This window comes from Talpa europaea (genome assembly GCF_964194135.1).
Source record: "Talpa europaea genome assembly, chromosome: 6".
NCBI classification, from domain to species: domain Eukaryota; kingdom Metazoa; phylum Chordata; class Mammalia; order Eulipotyphla; family Talpidae; genus Talpa; species Talpa europaea.
Genome location: NC_140072.1, coordinates 81424837 through 81437003, shown reverse-complemented (window position 1 = coordinate 81437003; position 12167 = coordinate 81424837). Strand labels below are relative to the sequence as shown.

The 12167-nt window shown below is 36.7% G+C and overlaps 1 protein-coding gene across 1 annotated transcript in view; it reads right to left on the bottom strand.

Moving 5' to 3' along the window:
- Positions 1–12167, bottom strand: part of SERPINE3 (serpin family E member 3) — a gene marked incomplete at its 5' end in the record, with an annotated part of 34374 nt that overhangs the window by 1194 nt on the left and 21013 nt on the right. Inside the window, 5 exon segments of the mRNA XM_084234872.1 lie at positions 1241–1256; positions 1260–1299; positions 1301–1322; positions 1797–1883; positions 10249–10349. Of these exon segments, the coding sequence (XP_084090998.1) occupies positions 1241–1256; positions 1260–1299; positions 1301–1322; positions 1797–1883; positions 10249–10349 (266 nt within the window).

Sequence of the window (12167 nt, the reverse complement as noted above, 5' to 3'; positions counted from 1 at the left end):
AAAAATTATTCTCTTTCAACTGTCATCAGTATTGATGACAGCTTTTGGCATTGACCTTTCTGTTTAGTTCTGTCTCTGTTTCTTGAAGGAGAAGATTCCATCTTTCATTTTTGACATACATCCTTCCTAAGAGAGGGCTCTCTGTTGAAAGTTCTGTTCTAAAAGTGACATATTTAATAAATACGGGGTTGAGATAATGGTGAAATACTAGGAGGGTGTACTCTGTTGAAGGATTTTTCTCCCAAAATAATCTCAAACTAGATTATTTCCTAGTGAATGGTTATCGTCATCCTTTTTGTCAAGTGTTCCTTTGATTTCTAGCACGTTACAGCAGTATGCAAATGATTCTCAGATAAAATGATGTTGACAGTATTTCTTTAACAATTTGTGTAAAGCCTATGAGTAATTATCATTATTCTAACTTTTGACTTTTTTCTCTCCATAAATAAAAATAATGCCTGACATTTAGTTAAAGTAGATCCACTTTTGCTTGATTTTGTTAGTCTTGTTTCATCCTATCTCTTTTCAACACATTGTTTAGACTTGCCAACAACTCTTTACTGAGAATCTCTTTTTTAGCCTGATAAATAGTTTTCCAGGGGCATGGGTGAGGGGAGATTAGAAATAATTTCAATACTTAGTTCAATGTTAAATACTTAGTTAAATGTTGACCTTTAAAGGACTTAATGTTTGTCCTTTTATGCTAAGGCTGTGCCTGTACCGTTCTATCTTTGGATTAAGATGAGGTTCTGTGACTTCAAAGTACTAGGGCAAACATTTGGTATTTGTGTAACTTCAAGCTTGAAAAAGAACAGAAATTTAGGCATTCACTAGAACACCAGTGAGGGAACTACTTGGATACTCCAGTGGCCTAAAGAAACTTTTCTTACCCTAAAATGACAAGAAAGCTAGGCAACAACTGAAAAACAAGCCAAGGCTTAATCTGATGATACTTCCATCTCCCCAGAAATAGGAAACAATTAAAAACAAAACTGCTTCAATTATATATGAGCTGAGAGGAAGGAAAGGCAACAAGACATGGAGAATATTAGTAGCCTTTGTTGTTCATGAAATATCCCTCTTAGGATATACAGCACAGGAACTGAGATACTCCTGAGCCATCATAGAAACTAGCTAGCAGGAATGCTTGGTTTAGACTGCCATGAACAAATGAGCATTTGTTGTAAGAGAGATGCTCATAAATATTTAATTTATTTGTATCCTATTAAAAAAAAAATACCTGTGTTGGTTTCTCCCTAAAAATAGATGAATGGCCCATCTGCTTTAAAAATAGGAATCGGACAGTTTCAGTAACAATAGAGCTACAGGAAAGATCAGGAGAATCTCAGTGAATTTCTATTCATTTGGGGAAAGTCGTAAAATTGAGTGTCAAGTCAGTTACACCCTTGATTTTTGAAGAAATAAAAGTATCCCAATGCTATTTCATTGTTTAATGTTAAGACAGGATTCAAATAGGGAGATTTTTAAAAGATACCACTTAACCAACCCTGCATCTTATTTTCAAAATACTCCATGAAATAAATTTCTTGCTGAACATAATTTTCAAAACTATTCTTCCTTGTTTATGGGAATAATAGTACAAATCTTTTTCAAAATATGTGTGTACCTCCCTACATTTTTTGGAAACTTTTCTCTCCATTAACATTTCTTTTTAAAAATGCTACACCACATCTGGACTTGGAGTTTTTAGGAAGCAGGTTTAGGAATGACTGTTAAACTGGATAAATCTAACAAAAGTAGATACAGGAAAACTTGACTGAGAATTGCGAACATACCTGTGGCTGCAGATGTTTTGGTGCCTTCCTCAGAAACCTCAATCTCTGCTTTCTGGATTGTTTCAGAAACATAAAAGCCATCTTGGCCTAACCCCAGGAAATAATAAAAATGTGACTTATTTGCACTTTTTGATGCATCTTGAGAATCTGAGTATACCTTAAAGGGTATGCTTAGTTGTAATCTCTTGTGCTGCTTAATGTGTAGCTTGGGACAGAATTGTTTGGAAGATAATTAAGTTAAATGTTTTATACAAACTTTAAAACCTCAAATTTGGTAAATTAATCATCTCCAAATTGATTCAGAAATGTGAAATTTTTCAGTAATTTTCAAAAATAACTATATTTCTTTGGACGATATTTTAAAAATGTCAGTGGTCATAAGGATTGCTAGAGAATGTGTTACAGTGTGAATTCTGGAGCCCAGTAAACTGCATTTTCAGCAAGATGTGATTTCTCTTGAATGGCTTTTTGGGCTATATTTTAAGAGCCATTGTTAAAAGTCACAGGTCTGTACTGTGGACTTTAAAAGATATAATTCAGAGTATTAATAATGTCTAATACTGCATGATTGCTTTCTGTATACTTAGGCATACCAGTTATGCAATTAACTTGCCTCATGGGCTAAAATCTGCAAACAAAATGAGGCCACACACTCAATAAGGAATTCTGATAGTGTAGTGTCCATTTCCACCCCACCACTGCACACACAAACACTATCATCTTTGAAGAAGTGTATTCTACCTAACTCCAGCATGCCACTGGAAAGGGATCTATAGCATGAATATTAAAATAATAATTTTGAGGTACATGTATATTGAGAGAAGCTGCTTTGTATCATCTTCGGCTAAATTGTTTTTCGTTTTTCATGCATATAAAGGAGATGGCAAATGGATGTTGTGAGAGGATAAAACCAATCCATAATATAGAATATGGAACATTTTGTCCATCTTGTAAATAAGTTATACAGAAAATTATGAATTGAATGTTCATTTAATGTATTTTCTGGTATTAGTACTGAGGAACCCAGACAAGGGCCAAAGGAAGGGGAAAGTCAATAGAAATAGTCATCTAGTGTCACTTGTTATAAGCCAAGAAGAATCTAGCTTTATTTAACAGTTAAAAGAAACAAATTTCTCTAATAATTAAGCACCATTTCAACAAGCTGAAATACAGTACCAAAATTAGAATTTTGTAGATTAAGAATAGATCTATGATAGTCCTGAGAAGGTTTTACTAGTTTGTCACTTCATATCTGTGACAATACCTAATATGGTATCTGGACTTTTTAAATAAATGTTGATGGGATGTGAACAGACACACTACAAAACCTTTGATAGCTAAATATATTAAATGTATCTGTACTGAGTCCAGGCACCTTGGCACAGTGTGAGAAATAAGACCAGTTGGTATGAATGACTGTTTATTTCACTTTCTTGAGATTGCAACTGAAGAGTTTCACTTAGTTTTTCTCCTCAGACTACAGGAGTGTTCCAATAATTGACATTTTTGTGTTTGTACAGCTAAAAGCCAGCAACAACCTGTTATGTCTTAGAATCTGCATCTCTTAAATTTTATCTCTGGTAAGAGTTGACATTTCAGAAGACCAACAGTTGTGATCAAAATAAGAATTATAAGTCATCTGTGAGTTTGTGTCTTCTTGCTTGGTCTTGTAATACAGTGCCTATCTGTTTAATTTTGTTAAGTAGATAATGAAATTTTTTACAACTAATGAAATCCACAAGAAGAGGCCAATCATGGATTTTCCTGACTGTAGCTTTTGGTCTTAGGTTCATCCTTTATGGCAGTGTTATCAACTGCCATTGAGGGTTGCACAAACTATTTTCCCAAAATCTGTTCCCAAGATTGTTTGTAGGTGCTATCCTGTAAAAAGGGTTCCATGGTTAATTAAAATGGGAAGTGCAGGTTGAATAGTTTTGTGTTTTTGTTTTTAGTAGGGAACTGAGTTGCTAATTTGCTTAAGTTTGCAGTAAATCTCTACAGAAGGGCTCATACGTAGAGTTTAACTATGGGCCACTTATACCATCCTGTCTCCAACCTTAACAGATTAACATTCTGGGGAACATAAGGAAATGTTGTCTGTAGACCCATAGGGTAATAACATAGGATGTGTCTTTGACAAATTTCATCTAAATGATTGCTTACCCTTTGTTGGTGAAGACTATCCATGCTTTGTGTGTGGTTGGTCATCCTCTCAAAATGTTTAAGACATTGTGTAAGCATATAATTTGTTCTTTTAAAAGCAAGTGATGAGAAAGATAAACTAGAAGCAAATTCTGGCAATAACTTTTTAAAAGATACTAATTTTGCGAATAGTAATTATAATTGCAAAGACAAAAGATGCAGCTTTATGATAAACTGATGCACATATATAGGGACATTGCACATTTTGCAAATTGTGTGCTTATACAGAGAGAGAGAGAGCGAGAGCTAAAAAGACTATGAAACTAAGCTATGGCTAGTTGCTTTCTTCAGTTGATTTATGTATAGCTCAGTTGATTTATGTATATATTGGGGAATTATTACTACAATAAGATTAATCATCTATTGCCTTACATAGTTGTAATTTCTTTGTGTATTGAGAAATTATAAGATCTACTCAGTAACTTATTAATATGCAGCACAACATTAAGTAAAATCACAATGCTCAGAACTTTTCTTCTAATGGAAGTTTATACCTTCACTTCTTCCCTAGCAACTAACGATCTACTTTTTTCCTATGAGTTTGTTTTATTTAGATTCCACATATAAGTGAGATAACAGAATCTTTCTCTGACTTATTTCCCTTAGCATAATGATCTCAAGGTATTTTCATGTTGAAATGGCAGAATGTCCCTTTTTTATGACAGTGCTATATATATAGAGAGAGATGTATACAGTTAATATGTCACTTAATGATGGTGATATATTCTGAGAAATGTCTCATTAAGCAACTTTTGTCATGTGTGAGGAGGATGCTTACATAATCCTAAGTGGTATAGCCTACTACATACCCAGGTTATATATAGGGACCACTATCATATGCAGTCTGTTGTTGACCAAAACATCATTATGTGGAGTATAACTGTACACTCTTGATAATCATACAATGACAAATTTGCCTATACATTTCTCATATCTCCATTATTAAGGGACAAATGACAGTATGTATTTACCAGTACCAGTGATTTTTGTACATTCATAGGTTTTTACAGTGCTGATTCACATCTCTTTATTTCACCTTGAAGAATATCCTTTAGCATAATTTGTAAGGCAGGTCTAGTGGTGGTGAACTCCTCAGTATTTTATTAGTTTATGCAAATTTTGTTAGTTTGGTAAGGCCCTGCTTGCCTTTATTTCTGTAGGATAGCTTTGGCAGGTATAGTATTCTTAGTTGGCAGGGTTTTTTCTTTTGACATTTTGAATATATCATTCCACTATTGGCCTTAAAATCTCTGTTGAGAAATCCACTGATAGTCTTATAGTCATTCCCTTGTATGGATGAGTCATTTCTTCCTTCTTTCAAAATTCTGTCTTTGAGGTTTTATAATTATAATGTCTCTTAGTGTAGTTCTTTTAAGGCTTAAATTCCTTGGGCTTTTTGAATCTGGGATACCCATTTTTTCCTCCAAGTTTCAGAAGTTTTCAGCCATTATTGCTTTAATAGGCTTTCCATCCCTTTCTCGTCTTCTGGGATTCCGTCATATGTGTATTTTTTCTTTTGATGGGATCCACAACTCCTGTAAACTTTAATTTTTTCATTCCTTTTTTCTTTCTCTGGCAAAATATTTTCAAAAACATAGCGTCTATTTCATTGATTCTTTTCTCTGCTTGGTTGAGCCTGTTGAAGCTCTCTATTGAATCCTTTAATGCAGTATTGTATTCTGCAGTTTTAAAGTGTTTGGGTATTTTTAAAAAATGGTTTTTATTTCTTGGTGAACTTATTTTGTTCACACATTGTTTTCCTAATTTTGTCTGCGTGTCTTTGTACTCTACTGAGCTTCTTTTAAGAGTATTGTTTGTAAGTCTTTGTCAGATAGCTCATGCATCTCTGTTTCTTTATGATTAGTTACTGGACTTTTCTAAGTTTCTTTTTTGTGGTGTCCTGTTTACCTAACTCTTCATGATCCTTGATTCCTTGCCTTTATAGCTGTGCATTTCAGTAAATGATCTCCTCTTCCAAACTTTACAGATTTGCTTTAGCAGAGAAAAATCTTGACCAGTCAGCTGGCAGCATTTATGGACAGGTGTGGCTTGCTATTGGGGTCTCTACTTGGGCAAGGCTACTTATTGATTGTGCTCTGAGGATATGGGTCTGCTACTCATTGGATCATGCAGCTGAGTGGGCCTGTTGACTGGGCTCTGCATTGAGGTGTTGAGGCCACTGGGTGGGTTCCTTGTTTGGGCAGAACTTGACTGTGCTTCAGGTCAGGTAGAACTACTAACTGTGCTCTGCAACCACCTCCAGTTGGGCAAGGTAATAGGCCATGTTCCCTTGGCAGATTGATGCCACTGGTTAGATTCCATGAATGGAAGGCCTATGGGCTGAATTCCATAATTGCTCCTGGTCAGGTGGATCTCAGACTGTGCTTCCCATATGCATGTTGCTGCTGGCTGGACTCCCTGTTCAGAAAGGGTAACATTGTTCCAGGAAGTTGGGCAGGGCTGTAGGTTGGTTTCACTGCTGGGTGGGGCTTTTGGCTGGTTTCTGTGGCTTGGTGGTACGTACCATAGGGCAACTGAGCTCACTGGTGAGATAGGGCCACTGGCAGAGGCCACTGGCTTCTGCAGATCCTCAGTACTCTGGTTAGAATCTCTACTCACAGACTTCTATAAGCAGGAACTTGATGTGCAAAAGCTAGATCACAGATCCTTTTCTCACCCCCTTTATTTTTAGCTGATAGCCATGGATTTCCCCAGGGATCTCTGTGAGGTGAGACCCAAGTAGGCCTTCAGGAAGAGTAGTGTAACAGTGAACTGGATGTCCATCTTTGCTCTTCCCTGTGCCCTCCCCTCCAACACTGGAGAAGCCATAGATCCAGGAAGACATTCTTAGTGGTGTGGTGGAGTAAGGGTGATATCGGCAGAGTGCAGTGCTCCTCTTACCTTTCGTTGCTATTCTTCTTAGTCTCTGTGGTTCAAATGCATGTTTCAGCCTCACCCCTGGTGTCTTATCTTATGGTTAGTTGCTAATTGACCTTGGGAGGAGGACTGAAGTCAGGAGCAATCTGTAATTTTGATATGACCTATGCAGCTCTGACCAGTCTGATCTGGTGTGTCATAAGTTAGCTTTAGTAGGTAACCAAACAACTATGGGTGGTTTGCCCATTTAAGTCATAGTGATAGGGAGCGTCTTGCTGCTGCTGCTGCTGCTGCTGCTGCTACTCTACTACTTCTTCCTTGACCTCTCCCCTCCTCCTTTACTGTGATTTTGTACAATTTTTATAGCCTCCATTTCCTAAGTTACTTAGGTTGATACCTCTCTCCCCCCCACACTTTTTAGTGAGAGTGTATCACACATTTGTAATAAAGTTAGGTTGTTTTGACACATACTGCATTTAATTGTGGGATTCTTACAACTTTCTAAATCTTTTTTTTTTTAATTATCATGTACAAATCTTTACTCATTGTACTATAAATTGAGTTTTGAGAAATGAAGTATCATGTATTAACCACTGCAGTAGTATAAAGAATTGTTTTAATACCCCCCAAAAATCCTCCTCTACTTCACTTTACCACTTCTCCTCTGTCCCCAAATACCTGGCAACCACTGATTTTTTTTTTCTTTCACAAAGTTGTAGCACCAATGATCTTGTATTTCTTAATAAACCAGGATTAGAAGCAACCTACTTATAAAAGTCAAGAATAAGATAGCTTTTTCAAAGCTTCAAGTTTGTGCATGAGGGATATTTTTTGGATTAGGAAACATGGGTTTTTATCAAAGCCTGTTTAATCTTTGTGAAGTAATTCTCTCAAGAAGTGTATCTCTAGCAGTTCTTTTTGTGTAAGTGAATTGGAATTACTCTTGGACATTCCTGACATAGTGTCTAGGATTTCCAGGAAGAAAAATTACACCCTGGGTTAAGTTGGGTTTTGAAATGACAGTTATCAAGTTCTTCAGACAGCAAAAGAAGGAGTGATATTTTAAATGGGGAAGGATAATGTGAATCAAATGATTCTGGATTTTGGAACCAAATGGCAAGAAAAGACCAAATGTTCCCTAAGGTTGAGCTTCAATCAATAGATCAGAACTGCTTGGTAGCCCCTTGTTAGTTGTGGGAAGGATGGCCAGCTTTTTCTGATCACTTACTCTCTTGCAAATTCTTTGCTAAAGCTTTTTTATATGATAAAGAATTTCATTTCCAAAAGATGAGAGGTGGGTAATGACTACCCCATTTTAGGCTATTTCTTAGATTCAGTGTCCATGTCTCCAGAATCAGAGTGTTCTTGGGCATAGAAGGTGACTAGTCTCTTATGTTTAAATATAGGTATTGGAAAGCAACACTTTACTGGAAATCCTTAAGAACCAGACAGTAGTTTTTTTTTTTAGCCATTGTGGATCATGTAGTGTTCATCATAACTTCTCTGTCATAGCAGAAGGTGATTTGTAAATGAATGAGAGTAGCTGAGTATTGCTAAATTTTTACTTTGGTGACCCTTGCATCAGAGGAACAAATTCTTTGGGTGGGATTATAAGGCTGGTGTGTTTTATCAGAAGGAAATGTGAATGCAAGCTTCACACTTGGCATTTGCTAACTGCTTCATAATTAATAAGCTATATCCATGAGCCTATATTTCTGTTGATTTCAACAAAAATAAGTAGACTTGAATTGCATTATTTTAAAAAAGAGGTTAGGTGTCCAAAAAGGTACTGTTAAAACTACATTGCTTGTTAGATATTATCAGAGGAACTTATGGACCTCAGAAGTCTTTACCAATAAGCTGCTGCATTAAGCCCAGTGTTAGTTAAGCCCAGAGGACACGGGATTAATGGCATTCTAAGATGTACTTCTAGGACATAAAAGGATAGACATTTAAGATCTATAACAGCAAAATCATTAAGTCATAGGTTTAATTGAATGTCATGATATGGAAAAAAGGTCTTGAATGGCCTCAAAATTTTGGTCAGGATGATCAAAAACAAAAAAGAATAATATTGCCATCAACAATGAGGATACATGTCTGAGTCTCAGAGTTGCAAGAAGACACTGTAAATGGATTTCACAGGTTATTAAAGTTAGAGAGAGCACAAGTTCAGATATTTCATTCCAGTATTCCTCTTTCCTCTACAAGGTCAGATTATGCCTGTGTCATGAGGGAAATTTTCTGGTTGTGTCATTCAACCAAATCAACAATACTTACTGGATATCCTCTGTGCCAAGCATAGTTGGAAGTTCTATGCCCAAATTTGACTTGCTTCGTTAATCTTTTGTTTAGGCAATGAGCTTGTGGAATTTTTAAATATTCTAAATAGTTCCTTACACCTGTGTTTTATTTGATAACTGTCATTTAGTCTGTCTGTTATCATCTAACACCCAGGGCAAGACTTACCTTGTGGACCATAGTGCCATTTTTTTTCTGTGACTCCTTAAAAAAGAAGACTCTGAACAACACTTTAGGCAACCTTTATGTACTGTGAGATTTTAGCATTTAAATTATTAAGCTCATTAGGCAAGAAAAATGCCAAGGCCAATGAATATGCCTGCTCCAGTGTCATCTTTGTACAAATATGTATTACTATCTTAAGCAGAAATGAACCAGGGTCTTGGAATTGGCAATGGTCTCATGAAATGATTCTGGAACATATGGCTATGGTATTCCACTCTCTTAATATTAGATGCAAGTTTCCTGTCAGTTCATAGGCAAACACAGCTCCTACTGATACAGTAGCACGTCTACTATGGGCAAGAAATGTAATATGGATGCTGGGAAGGAGAATATTTTAGGGCAAGTTTATGGGCACATGGATGATTTGAGGGAAGGATGTTGGATGGATGATAAGTTTCAAGTTTATCTCCCTAGAACAGCACAGAGGGAGACAAGGAGGAAGGAAGAGGAGGTAGAAACAAAGGGTGTCTGTGCAGCTGGAATGACAGCAGGAGGTCAGGATGAAGAGACTTGATGTTGCACCAATGTCTCTGGCATGCTTTTTGTCATGAAGGCAAAGGGAGGGTGAATTGTATTGTGTCCCGTGGCCACTGACCTCATTTTGAGGGTGGTCTCTGAAAATGGTACTCAAAGGTCTCTCAGCAAACACCCCTTCACCATAAAGTCCACTCTAAATTTGATTGTTATCAGAAGCATCACATTCTTTTATAAAGTACTTTATTCTTTTAAACAATGAGTCTTTTAAACATTGAAGTCTCTTTAAAAACAATGAGAACTCCTTAATCAAAGGATGATAAAAGTGCCCCAAACACAATGTCAAAAGGTTTGGAAAAAGAACAGTTGTTACCTGACATTCCTTTCAAGTTAGCTTTGAGTGGATCAAAAAGGTCAGTGACTTCCCAAGAACTTAAAATGCTTTTTAAGTCAAAATGATCCTGGCTCCTAAATCTGAAAAACAAAAACAAACTATCAACTTTCACTTAACACTCTCTTCTAGTATACCTTCATACACACCACATGACATCCAAACCCCATAACTTCTAGGTCAGTGTTTTCCAGGTTCATTTCCAGCTTTATCTTTTAATATTCCTTCCAGAAACCTTTCTCATTGAGGGATTTGACCACACACTCTCTCCCACTTCTTCACCTTTGTTTCCGCTGTTCTCTCCAGGTCCCTTGCATCTCCCCTGATGGCCTCTGAATTACTATCCTTTCCGCAAGCCCAATTGTTCCCTCCTCTTCTCTGCAGCTGCTTAATGACTTTTGGTTCTTAAGGCCTCATTAACACTTTTACTTTTTTGATGTACAGAACATTCTGCTTCTTATTACTGTTATTTATGATACTATGAACTACTTGGGAAGAGAGGCTATCCCAGTCAACTTTCGATTGCTTAATAATAATAATAATATTTAATGAGGGTTTACCATGTGCTAGGCACTATAGCAAGTATTTTATGTGAATTATCTCATTTCATCTTCGTATAATTATGTTTCTATTATCCTCATTTACAGATGAGAAAACTGAGGCTCAAAGGGCTTACGAAACTTGCCCAAGTGGACGTAATGAATATGTGGTGGAGCTCTACTCAGACCAAGGCTGAAAGAGAGCGGAGCCTGTGCTCTCATTGTCCACTCTCTGCTACTTCCCATCTCTTGTGGCGTCTCACACACAGTAGGTGTAGAAAAGAAGTTATTGACTAATTAACAACAGTGTCTCTCTTAACATGTTTGTATTTGATAAGACATTTTTATGGTTGCTGTGTGCAGTGTATGTCTTTGAAGCACAGCAGGGAAGGAATGCAAATTAAAGTTTGAGTTTTCCTTGGAAGGCCTTAGAGCAGAAAGAATCAGTACCCAGCTTTGTAAAATTTCCCCAAGGGCAAGGTATTTGAAATTTTACCATTGAAGTATCCTTTGAAAGGACTGCTGACATTATTTTTCTTTGAAAACCAAAGTTCAAAATGGAACTTTCTCTTTACATCATGCAGAACTTATAGGAGAATTAAAATATTGGACAAACCATTTAACATCACAGGTCTCCGTTGCTATACAAGACAATGTGACCAATGTGTCAAACAGAAATATCAGATTTTCTCATAAAACTAGTCCAAATAGTTTTTTAGTGGCATATGCTTTCTCCAAGCATGCTGGTATTTCTCCAAAAAGTTTCATGAATGACCCTTCAGAAATTTTCTTAGGAAGCATCGTGGTTAAGAGCATGAATGTGGGGATTCTTCACTCAGGTTTGGGCCCTGGCTCAGTCTCATCCCTGCTGAGAAATCGAGACAAGTTACTTTGCCTGTTTTTACCTAGTTTCCTCATTTATCACATGAACATAGTAGTACTCCTTAGTTCGCAATTCTGTGAAGAGAAAGTGGACTCCTCCTCGTGAGGTTCAGAACAGTGCCCGGCACGCTGCAGGTGCTTCTGTGTTGCCTTTGTGGTTTTGTTGCTTTTCAGTATCATTGAGAAAGCACTAAGAGATGTTTGAAGTCAAGTATAGATTTGAAGATGGTGAGTAGATAAAGTTGGACATGTCATTTTTTTAGTAAGCTGAAAACAGCAGTAAAAGTGAGGTGTGACTATGAAGGAGAAGGGTGAGTTCCTTGAATGGCTATAAAGGCAAGTTCAGAAGAATTGCTACAAAAATATGAATTGGAAAAAAAAAAAAAAACACCCTTGACCAAACCAGACAGGAATATTACAAGAAAGAAAATGAGAGGCCAATATTCCTTAGGAATATAGATCAAAACTCCTAAATGAAAT